Below are 26,988 nucleotides of genomic sequence, written 5' to 3' on the forward strand. Positions count from 1 at the left end.
AACATATGTTTTTTGTTTTTTTATGTCCAATAAAAAAATCCATTATTCTTTTGCTTAGAGTTTGTGCGAATCCGTGCAAAATTGTAAAATGCATATAACATAAAATAATTAATAAAAATGAGACTCACATATGTTGGTTATTTCTCTGACTCTTAAATATAATGTAACTATTATATTTGTTTAAAAAGTTTTCTTTTCTTATTATATTATTTAAATTGTTTAAATATCGGATAAGTATATATCTTATTTATGTCATTTGCTACATTTTTCACCTTAGTGTACTCTTCTATTCATATATAATCAACCCAAAAAATTTAACCAAAAAAATATGGAAGTTTTCTAGTCAACTATTTGGATTCTCTTAGTCTACGAAAAGTTTTGAAATTTTTAAGTTTATACTAATATGAAAATAAGGTGAGAAATCAATCAAATTATTCAACTTGTGTACTAATTATCACACTGAAAGCAACGCAGTTTATGCTTATCTAGAGTTACAAGATTTTTGCATTTTAAAAACAAGTTAAGGTTTTTGACTTTGAATACTAGCACAATGAAATGAAGAATATATTTTATGGCTATGTTCATTTTTAAATCCGCAAAGTCTAATTTAAAATTCTTCAAACTCTTTAATATTTAATGCCGGCACTGTTTGTTAACAACCTAGAAAATGAGTGGGTTGAACACTAGCAAAAACCATTATTCGCTCATATTGTTTTAATAAATGCATAAAAAATTCTATCATCACGGCATGGAAATTTCTTATTAACTTGGTTTATGTATAAAAGTATATTTTGTTCTTTGTATTCTTGAAAGACCAAAATAGACACTCATCAAAGGTTTGTCTCTATAGTTTATAGCATATATAGTTCATCGCTTTATATATTTGATTCATGAAAAGTTGCTTTACTTTACTTTTCAATTATTGTGATATTCTTGACTGATGTGTATCATATGATTCATATCCTCACTACATGTGGAGTTGCTTGGATTATTCATTCAATGCTTTGCTTCATAGATAGGAACCATATATAGATGGTTGTTTGGTTATCAATAGCAGTCATTTTTGAACTTTGAACCAATATGCTAAACAAATGAGTTTTCAGTATCTAATGCAAGGGTTGTATCAAACTTGAATTGTAGGTTTTTTCTTTCTTTTCTTTTTATTTTTTTTTTTTGTGTTAAATTTACAATTGGAAGGCATGATGATGATTAACATCATTATTGAAGCTAGCTGAAGTAGTGTTACTTATATGTTAAAGCTATGATAATCTGCATCTTACCAGCATGAAACAGTTAATTAATTAACTTCTAATCAAAGGTAGATACAACAGCTTTCATAATTCCTTGGAATTATATGACACAAAAATAAGGATTTCATTAAGAGAATGGTATACTTTTAATAAATTCATCATTCAAACTTTACAATTTTGTGATCATATTTTTGTTGGCTTGCTGTGTTCTATGGTTCATGCCGAACAAAAAGCTAAAAGTGTTGCTTTAGAATTATTTTTTGTTGATTAAAACATGCAATTATTTACAAAATATCATATTAAATGAATTGTAGATCCTATACTAACTCGTTCTAATATGTAATTGTAAGCTGCCATGTGCTTACTATGCAGTTTGGCTGATACAATAAGATGTTCTTTGCAAGCTTAATTTGGATTCATTGGCATATTGTCGTTCTCTTACTAGTTATTTTCTGCAACCATTAGAATGTGCATTGGCAGCCTCTATGCCAATGGCAAGTTAGTGAGCATGTAACTACTTCCATTGCAGTATTGTTATATTGATGTCAAATTTTTCTCAAGATGAATTTGTGCCTCACTGCCTCTCAAGTTTCAATTCTGTTTTTGAATCTAAAACGGAAGCCAATAATGTTGAATAAGTGCTCTTTCTCCATTTACTGAATTGCTCATATGATTGTGTATTTATCATGCAGGTTCTGGTAATCTTCTTGTATGTGAGGCCCAAGCCAAAACTTTCTGGAGTGTCTCTACATTCCCATTAGTTTATGAACTTAATCAGATTTGGATTAACTTCAAAGGACGCAACCGATTTTAAGGCAATGAATTTAAGGCAATGAGCTTTAACCATTTTACTTGTCTCCAAGAAATACGCATCGCAGGGTGCACATCTGTTGTATCCTTTCCGGGAAATTGTTTACCCGAATCTTTGAAAAAACTGACAGCCATTGGTTGCAAAAATCTGGAATTCCAAGCAAGAGCAGCAGAAATTCAATTTAGAGAAGCTAAAGATAGACAGCTATGATTCACTGACCTCATTATCATTGGATGCCTTTCCCAGTCTCAAGACTCAAGATAAGAATGTGTGTGAATGTGGAATCAGTTTCAATGTCACAGTCACCACACACTGCTCTTCACAGTTCACACTCTTATCATCTCTTTCTGCTCCAAATTTGTGTCTTTTCCAGGAGAAGGACTGGCTGTCCCCAACTTAACTCATTTTGATGTTAGCTTCTGTGAGAAATTGGAAGCATTGCCTCATGACATGAATACTCTTCTCCTCAATTTGCAGTCTCTCGAGATAGAAGGCTGCCCGGAAATTTGTAGGTTGCCAGAGGGTGGTTTGCCGCCTAACTTGAAACGACTTCGTGTCGGAGGTTGCGAGAAACAATTGAGGGGTCTATCATCCATGGGAAACTTGGAGGCCATCAGTCATCTTGAAATTTCAGGTGTTGACTGTGAGAGCTTCAAGTCATACCCTGATGTGGGTTTGCTGCCTCACCTTCCCAAGGTGATGAAAGATATAGCCAATGTCATTAGAAGGTCAAGTTGTGGTCATGCCATCAGACAACAATTTAGTTTCTATCAACTTTATTTATTGGTGAGTTTCTTTATTCTTCTTCTTTTTCTTTTCTTTTTTTTTAACAAAATGAAAATAGGCATACCATGAATAAATCCTGATATGTGCAGTTTGTAATAACTACATATATTAAGCTGCATAGGATCAGAATAAATATATTATTCTTACATGTAAAATTATTCAAGAAGAAATCTTGTCATAGAATATTTCATCGTTTGGGATTTAAAGAGGATGGCTACAAGTATTCTGTTCTGAAATGTCTATTGAAGACTTTTTCTTCTAACTTGTAATATTATGTCAATCAAATCATGCTTGTGATCACTTTCTTTTTTGTCTAACTGCACTGCTGTTTTAGCTTCAAGTTGGTAACTTTACTAAATTCCATTCTCAAATTTACTTTTCCTGTTCTGTTGGGTGAAAGAAAAAGTTATGAAGCTTGATTTGAGATGGAATTAATTATATGCGCTTAATGACAAAATTGTGTTTCTGCATTTGCCACTATTTCATGTTTATGCTGAATGAGTGAATGGTATTGCTATATAGGCTATATAGCAACTCAAATTTGATTCTTTAACTGTTTTTCGAATCTGTAAAATGGACTTTTTGTTACAATGCCAATTACCTTTGATCATTAATAATTTTAGCAGGAGGCTAAATTGAAATCCTTTAATATGGTTTTCCTTGTTTCTTATTCTTCTTTTCTTTAATATTCTTATATTTATTTATTTAATTTTTTTTACAATATAACACAACATGTGCAGTCTGGGACTTTGAGTGATAGGCTAAATGAGAATAAAGCTTATGGTCTTTTCTTAGTTTCTAGTCCACAAAAATATATATATATATATATATATATCTTATGGTCTCGCCTAAAATGGAAAGTGAAGCCTCAATAATTTAACAATTTTATTTCTGTTTTTTTTTCCCAACTTTTGGGAGTAAAAGTTCACAGATGTTTGGGATTTCATTATACATGTATATATGTGAAGATGTAAACTGGATTAATGTGTTGGGAAGCAGAAGCAGTGTTTTCTGACTTCAGCTTTCATGTATATCCATTTTGAATTGTAAATTTTTTTTTTTTTGGCTAAATTTACAATTCAAAGCCATGATGATTAAGATCATTGAACCTAGATGTAGTAGTGTTATTATATGTTAAAGCTATGATAATCTACATCTTACCAAGCATGCAGTTAAATTAACTAACTTCTAATCAAAGGTAGGTACAACAGGTTTAATAATCCCTTTGGAAATATATAACACAAAAATCAAGTAACTTCCATTGTCATTAATACTCGAATTTTGTGCATTTCTTACATATCATGTAGACGTAGGTCTTCTTTTTTCAATTAGTTAGACCAATAATACCCTGAACTGATGTTTTTTATCAATGAAGTTCAACAAATTAAAACCAATAAGGAAATGACTCAAAGTTATTAACAGAAAACAAAATAAGTCGTGATCCTATAGGCATTATTCTCTCAAAATTTATAGTGTAATTTATTTAGGAGTATCTCTCGAAGAGGGTTTTGTTTTATTTTGTGTAGAAACAAATTGAAAGTTGAAAAAAAAAATCCAAGTCCCTTACTAATAGCATAGAAGCTTCTGCACTCACTATATTTATTTAGAAAACCATACTATTACCTTGCTCATACAAAAGTTGAAAGCCTTGAAATTTTGTTGCTTCTTTCATAGACTTAAAAAAGATATACAAAATTATGAATATTTTAAGGAGAGGGGTGGAGGTGTGGGGAAGCTCTGGAATCCAACTCTGAATCAATAACTTAGTTTGATAATCAATTGTAATGGTTGAAATAGTAGCATAACTCTTAATTTGATACTGAGTAGTAACTAATATGCTATATACCATAACTAATGAGATTTGATGTATTTGAGAGAATTAGTAATTTAGTATAGTAATTAATTTTGAGTTGGTCTAGTAATCAGTTCACTCGTTTGTTTAAGCAAGTGTTGGAGGTTCAAATCTTTCCCATCTTATGTATATAGCAACTCATTAATTGAAACTTCTAACAAGATGCAATTATGTTGCATCAAGGGGGCCAAGCCACCCAACAAAGGTTAGTGGCTTGGCTCGTTTTAGGCTCAGCTGATTTTATTTAACAATTCAAGTGGACATAGGCCTTAAAATAAGCCTACGAAACTTGTTAGGCTAGCTTGTGAAAAAAAATTTTTGTAAAATAAATTATTTTTAGTTTACACTTTCAAATATTCACCCATAAAACAAAACCAAAAAAATTAATAGTCAAAGACTAGTAAAGATTGTAGTTTTTTTTTTTAAAGAAAAGATTTATGATTATGGATTAATATAAATTCTAGAATGTATTTAACTATTTATAACTCACCAAACAGATTTTTTAAATAGACTCTATGAGTTTGTCGGCTTTTATACAGGCTGGACTCAAACCTAAAAAAAAACTTATGAGAGGTAACAGATTTAGACTTGGGCCATCTATTTACAACCTGGGGCAACCTCATCTAAGCCAAAGCTTGGCTCATTTCCACCCCCTAGTTGCATCCATCAAATAAATTAGAGAATCAAGGGACAAAGTTAGTGTGAGCCAATGGACAGAGATAATTCAAATAACTCAATTCATACAAATTTTCCATGGACAGAGATGTTGGGACGACTTGGAGTCAATGTCTTTAAGCTAACAAGTTGGGAGCACCACACAATCAAGAAGGGAATACAGTGAATGAAGCTTTATTATTGGAACTTGAAGGAGAAATTGAACTTTGAACTTTGAACCAATAGCAGTCATGTTTGAACTTTGAACCAATAGCAGCCATGTTTGAACTTTGAACCAACATGCTAACAAATGCTTCACTATCTAATACAAGGGTTATATCAAATTTGAATTGTAGTGCTTTCTTCTTCTTCTTCTTTTGGCTAAATTTACAATTCAAAGCTGTGATGATTATAACATCATTGAACCAAAATATGTATATGACACAAAAGTAAAAGTAACTTCCATTGTTATTAATACTCGAATTTTGGGCATTTCTTACATATCATGTAGATGCAGGTCTTCTTTTTCCAATAAGTTAGACCAATAATACCATGATCTGATGTTTTATCAATGAAGTAAAAATTAAAAGTAAAAAGAAAAAAAAGAGAAAGAGAAATCATCAGACTCCCTTACTAATAGCACAGAAGCTGCCTTAGTCACTAATAGAAATAAATTGTATAAAAAATCTTACTTTTTACCTTGCTCATACAAAAGTTGAAACACTTGAAATTTTGTTGCTTCTTTGATAGATTTAAAAACACCAAAATTATGAGTTTCTTAGTGGGGGGAAAAAAGCTCTGGAATCAAACTCTAAAACAATAACTCTACTTGACAACCACTTGTAATAGTTCAAATAATACCATCAGTCTTAATTTAATGCTGAGTAGTAACTAATATGCTATAGGAAATTTTTCAAGTATTCTGAGAATATTGATTATGTAGTTTTGGCTATTGATCTCCACCATGCATATATTTTATAAATCAGATCAATTATTAAAACTACTGAAACACTAGTATTCCTGAAATATTTGAAATGCCTCCTATAGGAAATTCTAATAACTCAGTTCATACAAGTAAGGAGCACCACACAATCAAGAAGGGAACACAAAGCATGAAGCTGAATTATTTGAACTTGGAAGGAGCAATTGCCCTGCATCTGCATCACTATTTTGCCATGACCCACAACCAGCTCAATATGATGATGATAACGTAATATGACATTAGAGACGAAATTTCCACAAAGACTACAACTCACACGTCTTGGAATCACATACCTTGTTTTGAAAAAAAAATGAAAATTACATGGAATGCACCTTCCGAATTCCAAAATAACATTCAAACACATAAAATTAGTAGACCCTCTTTTTATTGAGTCAGTCGTCTTTGTCTTTTTGCCATCAAATTATTGAGGACTACTTCTTCACAATAAGCTTTGATACACCTACACCCAGTTCAGTTACAAACCCTGCAAAATCTTCATTTTCACTCTCCTTCATACCCAATTCTGATCACTTGTTTGAGATCATATCATAATGGCTAGTGTAGTTGGTGGAGCTTTCCTCTCTGGCTTTATTAGCATTGTCATTAACAAGTCCCTTAGAGAGGATGCGGTCAACCAGGTCTTCGGCAAGAAACTTGGCCCTGGCTTGGTTGAGAGGCTGAAGATTTCACTGCTTGCTGCCGAAGCTGTGCTTGATGATGCTGAGTACAAGCAACTGGGCGATGATCGTGTGAGGGATTGGCTCAACTGTCTGAGAGATTCTGTTTATGATGCTGATGACTTTCTGGACGCTGTACACACCAAAGCCGCCACTCAAAAGGAGGTACGTTCTTCCAAGCTTAGTTTCTTCCGTAACCGACATAGGAAGATGGTAGATAACATGGAAGAGGTGGTTGCAAGAATAGAATTTCTTGTAAAGCAGAAAGATGACCTTGGTCTTCAAAAGAGTACCAAGGATAATAACTTGTCATCATCATCATCATCATCATGGCGAGAAACCACATGTCTGATGCAAGGGAAAATATATGGCAGGGAGGATGATCAACAAGCTTTAACCAAAATAATAAAGGACAACAGTGAATCTCAGTTATCTGTGATTCCTATTGTTGGCATGGGCGGGGTTGGTAAAACAACCTTAGCCAAATGGGTGTACAATTTCACAGAGGGATTTGATGATGATAAAAAAGTATGGGTCTGCATCTCTGAAACATTTGATGTTGCTGAGATTACAAAGAAAACCATTGAGGAGATCACTAAAACACCTTGTACCCTTGGGAGTTTAAATTCGCTTCAAAACGAATTGAAGAAAAACTTGTCGGGAAAGAAGTTCTTTATTGTTCTAGACGATGTCTGGAGCGAAGATGCCGATAAGTGGGAGCAATTTATAACTCCTTTTCACTATGGGGCTAAGGGTAGTACAATTCTTCTAACAACTCGCAATCAAGAGGTTGCTTCAGTAGTTCACACATGTCCCTCTTACATTCTTAATGGGTTGTCGGAAGAGTCTTGTTGGTTATTGTTTGCAGCCAATGCATGTTTTCCAGTGTCAAACGGGAACCGAAAACTAGAGGATGTCGGTAGAAAGATTGTCAAGAGGTGTAAGGGGTTGCCATTAGCTGTTGAAACACTTGGGCGTTTGTTGCGAGGAAAGGACGATGTTAAAGAATGGAATGCTGTTTTAAGGAGTGACATCTGGGAATATTCTACGAAAAATAGTAAAATTATTCCAGCATTGTTAATAAGCTACTTCCAGCTACCTCCTTACTTGAAGCGTTGTTTCGTTTATTGTTCATTGTTTCCCAAAGATCACAGGTTTGAGAAAAATGAACTAGTTTTGCTGTGGATGGCTGAAGATCTTTTAAGGGTACCAAAGAGAGGAGAGAGTTTAGAAGAGGTTGGTTCTCAGTGTTTTGAAGAATTAGCTTCAAGGTTATTCTTTAAAAAGCTTCAAGACAATTACAAGTATATTAAAGATTTAGCTTCATGGTTATTTTTTGAACGATCTCGGTTTTTCTCTGAGAGGTTCGTGATGCATGATCTCTTGCATGACTTGGCAATATTCCTTGCTGGAGACTTCTATTGTAAAATAGAAGAACTTGGTGAACAAGAAAGAAAGAAGGTTCTCACTCGTCATTTGTCACATTTGCGAGGTGGAAGCTTAGATCATCCAATCTCAAAAGTCTTCAAGTCCATCGTGAAGTCAGAATCTTTGAGGACATCTTTGTATGTCGATGATTTGTTAAGCAAGAAAAGCAGAGCAACAAAGTTGAAATACTTGAGAGTTTTATCCTTTGATAAACTTGATGTATTACCAGATTCAATAGGTGAATTGATTCATCTACGCTATTTGAATCTCTCTCAGACCGATGTTAAGACATTACCAGAGTCACTATGCAACTTGTATAATCTACAAACATTAATATTGTATGCATGTTATAAGCTGACCATGTTGCCCAATGACATGCATAAACTTGTGAATTTACGGCATCTTGATCTTAGGGGAACTTCTTTGGAAGAAATGACTAGAGGAATAAGTAAATTGAAACACAAGCCTATTTTAGATTACTTTGCGGTGGGCAAGCACGAAGACAATGGAATACAGGAATTAGGAGGGCTCCCAAATCTTGAAGGATCATTTGAGATTAAGAAGTTGGAGAATGTTGTTGATGCGAGACAAGCAAGGAGTGCAAGGATGTTGGAGAAGAACCACATTGACAAGTTATCGTTGGAATGGTCTTCAGGTAGTGAGATGGTTTCCAACATAGAGACTGAGAGAGATATACTCGATGACTTGCAACCGCACAATGGCTTGAAAGAGTTGAGAATGAAGGGATACAAGGGCGAAACATTTCCAGTTTGGGTGGGGGACTGTTCCTACAACAATATGACAAGCGTAACACTAGCATCTTGCAAGAATTGCTGCATGCTACCTTCACTTGGACAGCTGCCATCTCTTAAGTACCTGAGCATTAAAGGTTTGGATCAGCTGAGGATTATTGGCGAAGAGTTTTACAATAATGACAGCGGTCATCATTCTTCGCCTATTGCACCGTTTCCTTCACTCGAGGAATTGGTGTTTGCTAACATGCCATGCTGGGAGGAGTGGCACGTACCTCACCCAGAAGCTTTTCCTCGGCTTAGGAAACTTCGAATAAAAGAGTGTCCAACGTTAAAGGGAGATATGCTTAATGCCATATCCTTGAGAATGGTTTCTTCTTTGTCGGATGCTTCCGAAGTTCGCAAGCTGGAAATACGGGGAGATCATGAAGAAAGGTATGATGAGATGCTATATCGGGATACTTTATCAATTGGGGGATGTGAATCCGCAGTGAAGTCTGCATTAAACCTTCTAGCTTGCTTCCCAGAAATATGTATCGGGGGGTGTTCGTCTGCTGTATCCTTTCCGGGCAATTGTTTACCTAAATCTCTGCAAAAGCTGATAATCAATGATTGCAGAAACTTGGAATTTCCTGAGCAACAACAGCAGAAGTATGATTTGGTAGAGCTAAAAATACAACACAGCTGTGATTCACTGACCTCCTTGTCGTTGGATGTCTTTCCCAATCTCAAGACTCTCGATATATATGGGTGTAGGAATCTGGAATCAGTGTCAATGTCAGAGGCACCACACGCTGCTCTTGAAGAAGTCACCATCAATGACTGCTCCAAATTAGTGTCATTAGCAGGAGAAGGACTGGCTGCACCCAACTTGACTTATCTCAATGTTAGCAAATGCTACAGGTTGGAGGCATTGCCACAGGACATGAATAATCTTCTCCCAAGTTTACGGTCTCTGGATATATATAGTTGCTCGAAAATTTGTAGCAGGTTGCCAGAGGGTGGTTTGCCGCCTAACTTGAAAGAGCTTAGTGCGGGAGGTTGCGAGGAACAAATGAGGAGTCTATCATGGATGGGCAACTTGGACACCCTCACTCATCTTACCATTCATGGTTCTGATTGTGATAGCGTGACGTCATTCCTAGGTTCGCTGCCTCACCTTCCCTCCCTTACCACTCTTGAGATATCATTCTTCAAGAATCTGGAGACATTGGAGTGCAACGAGCTTCTCCGCCTCACCTCCCTTCAACAATTGCACATTCAGTGCTGCCACAAGCTGGAGAATATGGAAGGAGAAAAGCTGCCTCCCTCTCTCTTGCGACTTAAACTTTATTATTGTGGTTTGCTGGGAGAACACTGCAAGAACAAGCATCAACTAATCTGGCCCAAAATTTCCCACATCCCCACCATTCAAGTCGATTTCAAACATATTTCCTAAATAGAGATTTCTGAGCAGGTAATTATTTAACTTCACAGTTCTCATGCCACCACAATTCAATTATACATGCATCAATTTCCTTTTCCTAAAAAGAAAAGACCTCCTTCTTTCTTTAGACATTATTAACTAGTTGAACCGATAAATTTGCATTCTTTTTTTTCATTCATTGGGAAACCTCTCACTTTGTAGTTGTAGAAATATCCTCTGTTATTCTAAAAAAAATCATTCTTATAAATTCAAAGACAGGGAATGTATATATATATATATTGTGTATCCAACATTTGAGAATTTCTTTACATAATCGATAAATGAAATTTACTGTTTTTTAAAAATAAATTTTCAAGAATAAATATTTGATTATGTGAGCTTTTCTATTCAAGATTAATGATTTGCAAGGGGTATCTATTCTTTGTTGAGTTTTTAGACATCATCTGCTCTATATGTCACAGCATCCATCTATATTTTATTTTTGTTAAAAATGTAATTATTCATTCTTGAAACTGTAAATTTATCAAAAATATTTGTAACCTTATTTATCTTATATTCGAATCTTGTTAGGCTTGGTAGGGGACTATTTTCCTGAGCGCCAATCATGGCTCATTTTAGGCTGTGACATGTTTTTGCCATCTTTTGCAGGTAAAAAGTTCACAGATGTTAGAGATTACATTGCACATGTATATCTATATATATATATATATATGGAGATGTAAAGTGGATTAATGTATTGGGAAGCAGTAGTGTTTTCTGATTTCAGCTTTCATTGTAATTGGTATGTACACTAGTTTAAATTAATGACTGATGTGTATCATATGATTCATATCCACACTACTTGTGATGTGGACTTGCTTGGATTATTCAATTCAATGCTTTGCTTCAAAGACAGAACCATAGATGGTTGTTTGGTTATCAATAGCAGTCATGTTTGAACTTCGAACCAACATGCTAAACAAATGAGTTTCAATATTTAATGCAAGGGTTGTATCAAACTTGAATTGTAGGCTTTTTCTTTCTTTTTTTTTTTTTTTATTAAATTTATAATTCAAAGGCATGATGATGATTAACATCATTATTGAAGCTAGCTGAAGTAGTGTTACTTATATGTTAAAGCTATGATAATCTACATCTTACCAAGCATGAAACAGTTAATTTAATTAACTTCTAATCAAAGGTAGGTGCAACAGCTTTCATAATCCCTTGGAAACATATATCACACAAAAATAAAGTAATTTCCATTGTTAGTATTTAGTAATACAAGTTTTTTCATTTGTATAAATATAAATCTATGTGTTTTGTTTTTTATGTCTAATAAAAAAATCCATTATTCTTTTGCTTAGAGTTTGTGGGCATCCGTGCAAAATCGTAAAATGCATATGACATAAAATAATTAATAAAAATGAGACTCAAATGTGTTGGTTATTTCTCTAACTCTTAAGTATAATGTAGTTATTATATTTGTTTAAAAAATTTTCTTTTCTTATTATATTATTTAAAATGTTTAGACATTGGATAAGTATATATCTTATTTATGTCATTGGCTACATTTTTCACCTTAGTGTACTCTTCTATTCATATATAATCAACCCAAAAAATTAAAAAAAAAAATAAAAAAAAAAACATTGAATGTTTTCTAGTCAATTATATGATGGATTCTCTTAGTCTGCGAAAAGTATATCATGTGATCATGTCATTTTTAATTTAATATTGTTTTACTTTTATCGTCTTCCAATTTCCATTGATTTTTTTTAAGTTTATACCAATGTAAAAATAAGGTGTGAAATCAATCAAATTATTCAACTTATATACTAATTATCACACTGAAAGGAACGCAATTTATGCTTATCTAGAATTACAAATTTTTTGCATTTTAAAAACAAGTTAAGGTTTTTGACTTTGAATACTAGCACAATGAAATGAAGAATATATGTTCATTTTTAAATCCGCAAAGTCTAATTTAAAATTCTTCAAACTCTTTAATATTTAATGCCGGCACTGTTTGTTAACAACCTAGAAAATGAGAGGGTTGAACACTAGCAAAAACCATTAATCGTTCATATTGTTTTAATAAATGCATAAAAAATTCTATCATCACGGCATGGAAATTTCTTATTAACTTGGTTTATTTATAAAAAGTATATTTTGTTCTTTGTATTCTTGAAAGACCAAAATAGACACTCATCAAAGGTTTGTCTGATCTCTATGGTTTATAGTTCATCACTTTATATATTTGATGCATGAAAAGTTGCTTTACTTTACTTTTCAATTATTCTGATATTCTTGACTTTTCAATCATTGCCGACTTTTTAAAATTGAAATTTTCTCAAACACAAACAAAATTCAATTCATACTTTAATTTTAGATACATAATAATACATTCACAATGAAATTAGTCAGACTTATAAATAAGTACTTATTCATTTAATAAAGTTATAAAAAATTATTGTAAATTTCTCTAAATATAAGGTGTTAAATAGTTTACATAAAAAATATCTCTATCTATGTAAAATTATTTTTTGGAACACATTCCTTCTCCAATGCTTCCAACCACACCCAATCAAGAAAAAGATAGCTTTAAGTTTTGAGATATATCCCTTTCATTTCTAAGCATAGACTCAACCGCGAATAATAAAGTTATAGTCTTATATATTTTTTTAATGATTTTATAATATATATATATATATATGTTAAATATAATTACAAAAATAAACTATACATTATATTAAAATTTCCATGTCTAATAAGTAATAATTAAATTTATTCAATTATTATATTTATACATTTTCTATATAATAAATATATAATTCAAAATTGCTATAAATAAAAAGCAGAAAATTTTCCACGGCGCACGATAGCGTCAACTACCTTTTAAATTCTAAAAGACGCTAAGTCGTTGCTACGTTAAAATTTTTCTCTTTCACTTTCTCTCTCTAAAAGTCTTCAGCTGCGCGCCCATTTTCTCTCTCTAACAAACACAGGCCATGAAAGGTCGCCGGAACTCCAGCTCCGACTACCGGAGTACGCCGGAACGCGGTGGATATTCTCCTGGATACGCGTCTTCCGAGGTCAGCGCCAAGTCAACCTCTTCCTCCACCGCCTCCGGTGGCCGGAGTTCGGTCTCCTCCGCCGCTAGGTCTGTAGCCGGAATCTTCACCGCCTGCTTCGCGCCGCCGGAAGCCACCATCAGAAGCTCCAAGAGCTTCGGGGATTCTGAGGAGTTCAAAGCTCCATCTGGTAGTGGTTTGATTTTTTCTTACTCAATTTTGCTGCCATTGAATGTGTTGGAAAAATTCATTTTCTTTTTTGTTTAACAAAAAATTTGATATTTTTGGTGGTGGAAATTGGTAGTGTATTGTTTTGGATCTGGTGCGATGAAAATTTCCCCCTTTTTTTTTGCTGTGGATAGTGTTTGGATGCTGAGAAAATGGCAAAGAAAACTTGTTAAATTTTTTATTTTTAGTGCTGATTTTTGTTTCCACGATTTTAATTTCAGGTTGCAGTTAGAATTGTATTATAATAACTCTGAATTTGTGATCACAGTTTATAACCAAAAAAAATTATTGATATGGTCGGAATTGTTGTTGCACTGCAAAATCTTGCTTTCAGTTAAGACTTCAGAATGGTAGTTTGATTCAGCTATTTTAATTTGATAAGAGACTGAGAATTTATTGAAGTTCAATTTCTCAAAATCAGGGCTTTTCTGTATTTAGAGATTATAGATTCTGCAATCCCAATCTTTTTTTTTTTTTTTTGCATGAATGTGTGGTTAAGATTGCAAGGAAGTGCTTGGTTAAATTTTTGTTTAGTAAGTTCTGTATTATCATCAACATTGTGGATTTTGAGTGTAGCAAGTGAATTATTATAAGCTGTTCAATGTGTTTCTTAGTTGCATCGGATGTTTCGAGAGCTAGTAGTCAGAAAGGGCGCGGCTCGAATCGAGGCATCAACATCAGCACAAATAAAGAGCCTGGCACTGTAAAATTCACCATGGAGGAAATCCAGAAAGCCACAAGAAACTTCTCCTCTTCTTTCAAGATTGGCCAAGGTGGTTTTGGTACTGTCTACAAGGCCAAACTATTGGATGGAACAGTGGTTGCAGTAAAGCGTGCAAAGAAGGTTGTTTAGATGTTGTTTTCATAGCCTAATCATCTGCTTGGTTAATGTCTGATCATGTAAGCATCTGACAGTTAATGATTAATTGCATTGCTTTGTAGAGTCTATATGAGAAGCATTTGGGTGTAGAGTTCCAGAGTGAGATACAAACACTATCAAGGGTTGAACATTTGAACTTGGTCAAGTTCTATGGATATTTGGAGCAAGGGGATGAAAGAATTATTGTTGTGGAGCATGTTCCAAATGGAAACCTAAGAGAACATTTGGATTGTACGTTTATTTAGCCTCCTTTTATTATTATTATTATTATTTTTTTTTTTTTTGCTATTTTGTGCGTTTAGGATTTAAGATTTAGGATTTAACTCGATTAGAGATGATCATTGCAGGCATTCATGGAAAAGTTCTTGACCTTCCTACACGTCTAGACATTGCAATTGATGTAGCTCATGCCATCACCTATCTTCATATGTATATAGGTACATTGTTTTGACACCATTCAAATCATTTTCAGTCTTGGCAAACTGCGTTGTGGTTAGTCCTTGATGACAGAGGTTTTATGCAGATCATCCTATCATTCATAGAGACGTTAAATCTTCCAACATTCTGCTGACCGAAAATTTTCGAGCTAAGGTAGCAGATTTTGGTTTTGCAAAACAAGCACCAGATAGTGACTCCGGCATGACTCATGTATCCACCCAAGTTAAAGGAACAGCAGGCTACTTGGACCCTGAATACCTGAAAACATATCAACTGACTGAAAAGAGTGATGTGTATTCATTTGGTGTTTTGCTTGTTGAACTCACCACAGGGAGACGTCCCATTGAACCGAAATTCGAACTCAGAGAGCGAATAACTGCAAAATGGGTGTGTTATACACTTATACTTATATCCTTTATTCACCTCTTCTTTTCTGCATTTGAATCTTCTAAAGTGATATCTTTTCTAAAGTAAGAAAGTAATGGCTTATTAATTCTTCGATCTGATAAATTGCATGAATTCTACCATATTTTTTCAGGATGAATAATCTTTCACTTCCTCACTTTAAGATTATCCGAATCCTTTTCTCTTAAAACTTCTCATCATTGTTCAAAACTGCATAAAAAGCAATCAGTTCTGTGCTAATCCAATAATAAGTGTCAAATTAACAAAATTGGTAAAACCAAACATTACTGCATATGAACATAATTTATATACAAATATATGAATTTTTAGATGTGTTACTTTTGTCAGTTTGTCACTTGTACTTATTATTGGACAGAGAGATTGATTAATTATTTCTTCAATGCTAACTAGTTTGCCATAAGTGCAGGCTATGAAGAAATTTGTGGATGGAGAAGCTACCACTGTCTTGGATCCAAGACTTGATCAAACTGCAGCAAATACACTTGCACTTGAAAAGATTCTTGAACTAGCATTGCAGTGTTTGGCACCTCGGAGACAAAACAGGCCTAACATGAAGAGATGCGCCGAGATCCTTTGGACTATCCGCAAGGATTACAGGGAGCTATCAGCCTCAGATTTTCGCTCGTTTTCTTCTACTTCCCAGAGGAGCTCTTCAATAAGAGACTGAGAATGCTAAATATTCATCTCAGGCATGATGAGGCAACAGAAACAACATGAAGCACTTGCATCAGAGAGTGCAAGTTAATGCCAAATCATATAACCAGAGGGGAAAACCATTCTTCTGTGTTATGATCAAGCAATTTCAGCATCTTTGGGAAAGTCCCTTTTGGATCACAGTGACATGTGTAGGTAGAGTTCATATTTTGTCAAATCTGTTCATAAGAATTTTTGTTTCTGTATATAGGAACTAGGAAGCACACTCAGACAAAAAGTTGCCTCCTTCCTTGATTGATTGTGTATTATTATTACTATTTTTTTTTGGGGTGGGTTTTTTCTATTATTATTTTGAATTAAATGTATTTCTTTATCTTAGCTTCTATTGCTGGTTGGAGATTTGATTATTGCATTTTCACATAGGATATCATTCCATTTACAATTAAATATGTCTATTGTAATTCTTCTAAGTTCCTTTTATTTGTCATTGCGAATATTAAATAGATCTTTATATCAATGAGCAATACTACATGATAAATAAAATTTATTATTTATTATTAATATTTAGCTAATTCTGATATTAAAGATTAAATTTTAAATTCTAAATTTTAATAATATAAAAATAAGATATTAACAAAAAATATTGGCTCATATTAAAAAAAGATGTTAGCAGTAGTTAGCCCCTAATATTTTGCTAATATAATTTTATTTCTCAAATATATTTCAATGTAATTTATATATATTGATTGAACGAATTTATCATTTTAAAGTGAGAGATAAAAGAAATAGGAAATAATTATATCTAAGTCAAATAGAACTCTTCTAACATTTTTTTTTTTCATCATTAAGATTCTCATGTGAGATTTTCTTGTCTGAAGAGAACAAGTTCCAAGCACTTTGTCTAAGTGTAGTGTTGGTTGTACTATCATTGTTCCTTTTCTATCCTAATATAATGGAGTATATTAACAAGAAATTGTGAGAATTATTATTTTCACAGTTTCATAAAATGAAGCATTTAATTAACCTATATCTTGATCTTTACAAGAGATTAGTCCTCTGATTTACATTTTTATTTTCTAGTTTTTTAATGTTTTTTATTTTATAAAAAATAAAAAATTATTATTTTCATTGATTTTTCCTTTTTATTCATAAAATATCGAAAATACAAATCGAAAATAAAAATACAAACAAAACTAACATGAATACATAACATTAGGTGCGTTTGGTTTGCGTTTTTATTTTCTACTTTTATTTTTAATGTTTTTTATTTTCTGGATTTTATAAAAAAAAAAGTAAAATCAGTAAAAATAATACAATCTTATTTTCGGTTTTCACCTCTTATTTTTATTTTTATTTTTTTCACAAAATCTAAAAAATAAAAAATACTAAAAAAAAAAACGCAAACCAAACACATGCTTCCCAGTTGTCCATGAATTCCTTGATCTTCTATGGGATCAGGAAGAAATAAATAATGGCTTACATTAATGGCATTTATATTCTTCAGAAACAAATTGGCCACTTGCTCGTACCAACACCAAGTACATGGTGCATTGACTAACATGGTTGTATCATCACATTTCCATTGTATTTGTGTGGCAGAAAATGAACGCTATCAATCTATCATGTTTTTCATTTATGGTGGAAACTCAAGTGAAGTCAACTTCACGTGAAGTTGATAACTGAGAGTCGTTAGATGATTTGACTGATTTGACTAAATTTTCTTTTAACGACTCTCAGCTATCAACCGACTACACCTGAGTTTTCACCTTCATTTATACCACCATCTCTTACTCACTAATGATATAAAGAAAGAAACATTGGTAAGCAACTTGTACATCCAAGTTCCAGCTCTAAATTTTAAAATAAATCTCATTCAACTTAGTGTTTAACCTTGTTCGTTTTGCTAAGTCTTAATAGGGTTATTGTTAGTTAATTATTCAGTTCAATTTAGTTAATCCTAACTTTTACTAATTAATTATTGGATCTTTCTAACATATGTCCTAGGAACACATCTTAAGAATATTATAAAAAGAAATAATTTGCTAAAAAATTTAATACATTGAATAAACTAAGAATTTAAAATATTTTTATTGTTATGTTCTTAAAATATGCTTCATTAGTGTCATAGTTGGATAAAAACTTCATTGAATGTTAGGTCATTAGTGTCATTTCAACATATCTTATCTCTCAAAAAATAAAACAAAATAAAATAAAGATAAAATGGCTAGCTAAAATTGGCCAAGTGATAAACAAATTCATCTTTTCTCAATTATTCAGTTCAAATTCTTAGAATAAAAAATATTTTTGTTGAGAGAAATTACAACCACAGGTCTTAAACATGGATTATTAATAAGCATATGTGGAAAGATAAAAAGAAAAAAGAAAAATATAGTTAAAATTAAATTTTGTAAAGTTCTCAGATAATAAGTAATAGAGCAATACCACATGACTAATAAAAATTTATCTTTGTTAACAATTGGTTAACGAAAATATTTTTATACTAAATTATAAATTGTAAATCCTAGTATAAAAATAAAGTGTTAATTCAAAATATTAATTAATATTGATAAAAAAATATTATTCTCCTAACACTTTTTAATTGCCCTTAAATTATGTAACAATACCAATGAAAACTAGTATATAAAAAGCATATTAACATTCTTCTCAATGGCATGCTTGTACTCTATTTTTAATTGTTTATAGGACAAGAAAACAAGTCTCTATCAACTTGGTCGTGTTACTTTAAGCATACCTACTTTGATACTTAAGTACCATCCAACAACTTTTCAAAGAATAGGATTTATTATCATTAATTCAGTATTTTGTATATTATATTGTTATCTACTCAATCAATGCTTATAAAAATGAACTCCTTTCATAATGGGTTGGTTAAAAATAATACAATTCAATGCTAGAAATCAAAGCAATCTAATAATATAATAGCAGCATAGTGTATATTTTAAGACCCAACATTTGGTTTGCCTTGAGAGTTTTTCATTGAGAATGCTTAAGCATAAATGTTAAATAGAAGTATCTTCCAATATGAAAGGGAATATTTCACTATACACACTCATGCCTTAAGCCTCAAATATTTACTGCTATGAAAAAATATATATATAAACTCTAAATTCCTAATGGTAAGTGTCATATGAGGGGTAAAAATCAAAACTAAAAAATATATATCTAGGATTAGTTCTCTGTACAATTTTTCCAATAAACCTTATACATGAATTTTAAATCCTAACATTTACTCTCATGACAAAAGGTAAAGAATTTACAAGAGACTATGACCTGTTGTTGATACCTTGCTCTCATTTTTTGCCTCAATGTTCACTTCAGTTTTGATTTCTGATTCCAATTCCCCTATCATGTTTGTGTCAACCAAAATTTTAAGACTCGCTTCTCGAAAACGAGTCTTGGCGAGTAAGCGCATAGTTTTCCGTCGTAGGTAGCTGATCCTCCTCTGCATCCACATTACTTGCTTTTGAGCAAAGAAAGAAGAAAGATGATGTGTATATTGTGACATGCCAAAAGCTGCAAAAACGGTTTGAAAGCGCGAATGTTAGTTGAGGAAGGGCGGAGAAACAACGACGAAAAGAAGGTCGAAAATAAGTACCTATGCCATATCCAGTAGGTTGAACTGGTTTCAAGTACCCAGCTTGTTGCTGCCATGGCTAACGCGATGAAACCGGCCAATGCAAAACCCCAATGGAACCGCCTCCAAAGCGACATGACAAGCTTATAGAGCCAATCCTTTATAGTTAACAAGCTGCAATAGAACCTCACTGTTACAGTTTTTCAATAACGATTATGCGAATAGACAAATCTACCATCTACGATACACAAATACTTCGTTTTTACTCGCGAATATCTGCATTAATTACTGCTACCTCAAACATCTTAACCTTGTGAGAAATTTTCATAGAATGGTTGTATTCATGAATCGTATCGTATCGTATTATACTCAATACTAGTATTTGTATTTGTAGTTTTGTACTCACCTTTGAGGGAAACTTGGTGAGAATCTGAATGAAAATGAAAGGGACCTATACTTTGATGAGACCTCTATCAACCAACCGATTAGAAGACCAATAGCTCCAAGCACAAACACAAGAACAATATTCGAAGATCTGTTGCAATCGAAATCACAATCAATGTAAGATAAACATGAACAAACTAAAGAGCTTAAAAGCTTCGATCAGCAAATGCATGCACGCGTCAAAGTCGAAGTTGTTTTCGTCAACATTGAGAGTACCTGGTTGCCTTGGTTGCAGCCATGAGTGCAGTAAAGATAGCAACAGCTGTGTGGATTGCCCTCTTATGTGTTTCATTGATCGAGGCTAAGTACACGAAAGTGCTAACCACGGCCATGAAAGAAAGCCAAAAGTCCATGAACTGAAATAACAATGTTTAAAACAGCGAAATTTAAGCCCAGACAGCATAATTCATCCAATAAGGAACACAAATCCTATCAGAAACTCAGATGTCAGATTGTATAGGATTATTGAAGCTCGAAACGATTACACAGGAGACTTAAATGTTATGTTTGTCAATCCAATCTAATAACATCTTTTACTTTCATGGTCTGAAAACAAAACTAAAAAATTTAAGAAAATGAGGAAAAGAGAGAATGAAGGCAGAGCAGTAACCTGAAGAACATTATAGGTCAAGGGACACCAAGTGCCTACATCACATGCATGATAAATCGCACTCGAAATTCCACTCGAAGTGAACAAAATCCATTCTGCGTATGCCTGCATAAAGGGTCCCATCATCGTCCATACAATAAGTCACTTTATTCGTCGAAAATTTGGATGAAATGCTCTCTCATTCAACAATACGAGTACTAATGGTGAATCAAAGCTGTGTCTCCGTTAGTTTAAATAAAGTAAAGAATAAAGAACCACCTTCTGCCGAAGGGCCCAATAGGCAGGAAGCATTGCTGCTGCATTCGATGCAATGAGAAAAATCGATTGCACTATGTGCCCTGCAAAAATTTTAGTAACTAAGTTTTAAGAGCAAAAATATATAACAAACTGAATTGAAACATAACAGGAAATTTATATTTAACAAACTGAATTGGAAACAAGCAAGAAAAACATTCTCAAGCTTTAGATTAATATATTTGGAATGAAGTTTCCAAACTAAACTACTCAAGGAATAAAAAATACATTTACATAGTATGTTAAATAAACATTCATGTCGATCTCGGTGAAGAGAAAAGTAAACAAAAAAGATGATTGACCAGAAATATGTTTATTAACTACATGGTTTGAACTAATACGCTTACAAGAAGCACCACTTAGAATGATTTACCTTTATGCGATACAATTTCAACGCTACAGTCAAAGCCCCCGTGGTTCCGATCACAAGAGCAGAAGCTGAGGACAAGAAGTAAAAACAATTTGTAAGAAAAGTATCAAGGAAATTGGAAACCAGAACAAAACACTCAATCCAATAAACTATGAAACTTAGCATCTGATTCTTTACACAAAATTTAGCAAAACAAATGAGAGGTAAATAGGGATGATAAATTAGATAAATAGAAAGGGTCTAACGTATACCTATACGATGTCAATCCGCTAGCATCAAAAGAATATCTACAGTCACCATGAGACGAGCAATGTTTCGGGCATCCTTCAAGTGAAATAGACATGGCAGTTTGTGCTTTCAAAGAATTGCCGCTTGCATTAAGATGTCTTAAACCAAAACCCCATGTTCCTTCTCTAGCATAAATAATGTAAAAATCAACATTGTCATCTTTTGAACTATATAGCATGAAAAACGCCGATTCGTCGCTCTTCCTTGTCTTGTTAGCATAATAATAGTCCCAACTCTCAAGAGAAGGTAATCCACCAAATCGAGCATAAAATTCATAATTAATCTTCACATCTGAGGATAGCCGTACATGAATATTTCGTCCAGCTGCACCACGAGGAATGTCCAAAATAAAGTAAGTCCAAATGTTATCAGTTTCTCCTTGGTTCATTGTGTTGTTTGAAAGTGGCTCAAGAGGAAAATTTGCCGACTCTGCCATTTCTACCTCACCAACTGGTAAATAATATGATTCGAACGGCATTGGAATTCTACTTAGGACTGTCTGCAGACAACCATTATTATTTTTTCAATAAACTATTCACGCAAGAAAATATATTCAAGCTTTAAGATATAGAACTGATTCTGTTGCAAGATGTTCTTGAATTAAATATTTGAAAAACTTCAACTGTTTAGCTTCATTGTATTCTTCTGACATGATTTGGAAATAATCTTTAATTTCTTGGAAAAAAGAAAAAGAAATACTTAAAAGGGACAAGAAAAAAGGAATTATATCAAGAGTAACATCTTGCAATTAATACTACCTGAAGTGTATAGCTATCCATTGTGCAATTCGGTCCAGCTTTACCAAGAGGGCACTGAACCACTTGTGTTTCCATTGAATAGCAAACTTTGGCATTGCCATCCTGAGTTCCATCTAACGTTTTTGCCAGATTAACCGGTAATATACTAATGTATAGACGACCAATCTGTGGAGCACGAATAACAAGAGGGGATTTACTCAAATCACTGGAATAATCATGCGAAGTCTCTGAAGGAATTGCACCATGGCGAGCATAACACATTAACTTAAAATCATCTGCACTAGAAGTGCTATTTGAAGATGTAGAGTTGAATTTGACATTTGCTGCTGTAATGGTCAATTCTTCTGCCATATTTGTTATATCCAAGGAATAGAACTGTGGTACGCCTTCCTGAACACACGAAGTTTCGAAGTTATTTTTGCAGGTCAGAGCATTTTCCATCATCGGCTTCTTCACCTCTGTAGCATCCAAATCATAATATTTAAAGACATTGGACGATGTGCATGAAAGTGGATAGACTGTACTGTTACAGAACACCCCCTTCATCATCGAATTCGTGCATGCTTCCACACTTATATTAGCAATGAAGGAGTATGATGAGCCTCGGTTAATCTGCAAAGACAAAGAAGTAATATTATTCATACATATGCAGCCAGTGGATTGGTACTTTGATAGGAATAGAATGAGTCAAGCATAGAGGAGTTAGGAAGTATGTATTGACAATTTGACATAATTCTTATTTGACTAAAGATGACAACTAAATTCAACTCAACAAGGCAGAACCGAAAGGAAAAGAAATATTGCAGCAAGTAACAAGGTATACTTGAAATATTCAGAGTTCTTCATGATAAAAGTAATATTTGGATAATAAACTGTACCATCTTTGATTGTGTTCTTGTCGCTCCAATGCCATTGAATAGACCAATGTACCAAGCGCCTGCAGATATCTAAACAATAATTCGTGTTTACGGTCTATACAGCAATAAGTAAAATCACTTGTGAGCTTTATAGGATGCAGGAAAGAAAACACCGAGCTTGAAGGTATAATACCAACATAAGAGAATAAAGAAATGAATGACAATACCTGTTCATTTGTCAATCTCATAGTGATATTCTTCTGCATAGGAAAACACTGCTCCACATCAAGATCATTTATTCCTGAAGAAACAACAAAAACAAGAAGTAATTATAACGTGGAACTAATTATTTTACAGGCAGAAAGAGTACTTGATCTTTTTTCGTGGTCAAGAATACGGAGAACAAGATGCTGAACAATTGCTGCTGATCATAATGTAGGATAGAAAATCTTCTAACAATTTGAAAAACATCTCTCAAAGAAATTTAAGATAGAACTTATATACTCAAACTTTAACCTTAGAAAACAGATTTATTAGAATATGTTTCGGTACGGGCTTCTACCTGAGACAACTGAATCTTTCAGAGTTGTGTTTAAGGCATCTGGCAGAGGAGGGCTGCCATCTCTGAAACATATTATTGGCAGTGAGCTTTTTGGAATTCGATCGACCCTTGAAAGATCCTGAAAAAATAATTAAGAACATCTGAGTTTCATCAGAACTAAACCATTAGCATCTCCGGATCATGCCATATGAGGCAGAATAAGACTAAAATCAATGTCAAAATAGAAGCAAATGACATTAATTTAATCTAAAAGAAATGGCTCCCCAGCAAGATCCACCAACACTGAATACCAATGCTAGTGTTCTAAGGTGCTCCTATGTAAAACATTAAAAAAAAAAAGAAAAAAGTTACAGATATACTTACAAGATCTACATCTGAATTCAATGCTATGGACACAGCAGAAAACGATGGCGGTATATCAACTGCAACATAAGAAACCATCAAGAGACAAGTCAGTAAGATCATCGATAAGTCTAACAAAGATTTTATTCCTCCAAACTAACAGTGCTTAGTATCTTATACCAAATTGAATCACTAAAACATTAGACAGGAAAAATGTTACAGAAGTTAGATATAAACACAACATTATAAGAAGTGCCAGTGGTTTTAAACCTATCCATACATACATTTGATTCTTGAATAACTAAGCAATGGTAGGTAGGTAAAGAGAAAGAGGCACAAAAATGAGGCAGCACAATGATCACAAATCAACTATCACAAACTTACAATCAGAACTATATCAACAAGTCATCAAGGCAAAAATTAACTCAATGGCCCCACAATGATAGGCTATTGCCATCAACATATTCATCTACTTCTTCAATGTCAACTTACACAAAAGTTAACAGAAAACCAAAACACTCATATGATCAAAAGGGTTTAACTTTGACCTTAAACCCTTGTCATAGAAAGATCAAACATGAAAATTGCATAATTAAACAACTACCCAATTCCTCAGAGTTCAAAACCAACAACAATTTGAAGACTAGGAACTATATACCACTATAAAACATCAACAGAAAAGAAAGATGAACTTAAAGAGAAAATACTATCACACAAATTCAAGTATACTTCAAAAATCCAATTTTGACACATCATAATTTACACTAGCAAACACTTCATGAGCAACAACAACAACAACACAGAAATTCATAGCATAAAAGAGAAACTTTTGTCACACAGAGCGAAAGTATCAAAGTATAGTTAAAAATCCAATTTTGACACATCAAAATTCACACTGGAACAATGCTTCTTAAGGAGAAACAACACAACCACCACAGAAATTCATATAGCATAAAAGAGAAGCTTTTTATTACACAAAGTGAAAGTATAGTTCAAAAAACCAATTTTGACCCATCAAAAAGCTTCATGAGCAACAAAAACAGAACAATTCATAGCATATGAACAAAAGGGTCAATGCCAATTGATTCATAAACCTCGGATATAGCGCAAATCAAAGGGCTTGATAGTCGTCTCAGGGTAGCTGAAGCTGGAAACGGTGAAGAAGTTGCCACCAGAAACCGTTGTTCCAACAAGTTCACCTTCACTTGCAGAAGTGCAGAGAGAAGAACCAAACAGTAACAAAACAGTGAGAAGAATCAGTTTTGGATGACACCACAGAATCGAATTGAAAGACATTTTTTTTTTGTGATTCCGAGGTGGTTCTCTCAGAAGTCAGAACATGGGATTGCAGAAAGTGTGAAAGCTGAATAATATTGTTTAAAAGACCAATTAATTAAGTAGGGTACAAGGGTATTAGAAATTTCAAATTTGTGAACAAACTTAGATTAAAAAAAAAATCTTTGTTGACTTTGACTTAATTTGATTTGGTAAAATTTTTATTTTTTAAAATTAACCATTTTGACTTAGTTGAATTCGATAGAATTTTTATTTTTTTAAAATAATTTATAAAATTTAGTTTTTAAAAGATAATTTTTTTAAAAATTATAGTATTTATATTGAATAAATTAAATTAAAAATGACTTTAATAAATACAAATAATAATAAATATATTTAATAAAATAATTTTTAAATTTTAAAATATTATAATAAATATTAATATTAAAAGTTATATTTAGATATTAATGAATGTATAAGATTATATTAGATTCTTTTACTTTAATAAGCACAAAACATATTTTAAAAGTTCCATTTTAAATTTTTTTTCAAAAGCATCTTTATCTTTTAAAATGTTATAAATATGAGATTTATTAGATACAAAATAAAAAATTTATGCTTTTAAAAAATATAAACACCTTTTTTAAAATTTTTACAAATCAAACCTAAATAAAAAAATTATTACTTTTTGTGTTTAATGTGCCAAAATTTTTATATATAGTATTTTTTGAAAGGAATATATTTTGTGCTTCTGCTTGAAAAATGTATAGCTTGACTAGATAAAAAATAAACTAATACGTGGTCAGGAAGGCATTTTTGTCATTTTAGAGTTAAGGAATAGAATGGTAATTTCGTCACATTCAAATATCTGAATACTAGAAGAATCAGACCATGCCAGACTTGGACATCTAGAAAACCAAGAGTTCGTCTCAAAAACAGTAATGCTGAAAGGGCGACAACTCATAAGGCACAATAGGCTAAGTCAGGACAATAAGAAGCCCAATAATACTTTTCAAATTCAATAGGAGGCATAATTTATTATTTATTTCGAATTTATTAGGCTTTTATTTTAATTTATTTTTCTGTTAGAGTTTGTTAGAAGATTTAATTTAGTTATAATTTGTTTAGTAGTATTTTTAGGATTTTAAAATTTAAATCAAATCTGATCTAATCCAATAAGATCAAATCTGATTTAAATTAGTTATCATATCTTTAGGATTTTAAAATTTAAATCAAATCTGATCTAATCCAATAAGATCAAATCTGATTTAAATTAAGTTATCTTATCTTATCTTTTAG

At 32.7% G+C, this 26,988-nt stretch overlaps 2 protein-coding genes and 1 pseudogene across 3 annotated transcripts; 2 read left to right on the plus strand and 1 right to left on the minus strand.

Moving 5' to 3' along the window:
• The first annotated feature begins 623 nt into the window (after positions 1 to 623).
• LOC107621635 (putative disease resistance RPP13-like protein 1) lies at positions 624 to 11,225 on the plus strand (annotated as a pseudogene). The gene is made up of 3 exons (XR_015905142.1): positions 624 to 836; positions 1,943 to 2,847; positions 6,401 to 11,225. The product of XR_015905142.1 is annotated as a putative disease resistance RPP13-like protein 1 (transcript).
• A 2,235-nt stretch (positions 11,226 to 13,460) lies between these two features.
• CRCK2 (calmodulin-binding receptor-like cytoplasmic kinase 2) lies at positions 13,461 to 16,761 on the plus strand. The gene is made up of 6 exons (XM_016323709.3): positions 13,461 to 13,858; positions 14,511 to 14,740; positions 14,839 to 15,007; positions 15,124 to 15,213; positions 15,300 to 15,601; positions 16,047 to 16,761. The coding sequence occupies exons 1-6, from the start codon at positions 13,606 to 13,608 to the stop codon at positions 16,305 to 16,307; spliced, it is 1,305 nt and encodes a 434-aa protein (XP_016179195.1). The 5' UTR covers positions 13,461 to 13,605; the 3' UTR covers positions 16,308 to 16,761.
• Positions 16,762 to 19,266: 2,505 nt separating this feature from the next.
• On the minus strand, positions 19,267 to 25,801 carry LOC107621697 (uncharacterized). Its single transcript, XM_016323719.3, has 14 exons — positions 25,509 to 25,801; positions 24,436 to 24,494; positions 24,073 to 24,190; positions 23,738 to 23,811; positions 23,532 to 23,600; positions 22,654 to 23,265; positions 21,859 to 22,394; positions 21,611 to 21,675; positions 21,202 to 21,281; positions 20,944 to 21,048; positions 20,550 to 20,689; positions 20,296 to 20,424; positions 19,911 to 20,063; positions 19,267 to 19,828 (listed from the first exon to the last, which is right to left on the minus strand). Exons 1-14 carry the CDS (start codon positions 25,708 to 25,710, stop codon positions 19,684 to 19,686), a joined length of 2,487 nt encoding a protein of 828 aa, XP_016179205.1. The 5' UTR covers positions 25,711 to 25,801; the 3' UTR covers positions 19,267 to 19,683.
• Between the last annotated feature and the right edge of the window lie 1,187 nt (positions 25,802 to 26,988).

This window comes from Arachis ipaensis, chromosome B2 (assembly GCF_059453495.1).
Source record: "Arachis ipaensis isolate K30076 ecotype BB chromosome B2, ASM5945349v1, whole genome shotgun sequence".
Taxonomy (NCBI): Eukaryota; Viridiplantae; Streptophyta; class Magnoliopsida; order Fabales; family Fabaceae; genus Arachis; species Arachis ipaensis.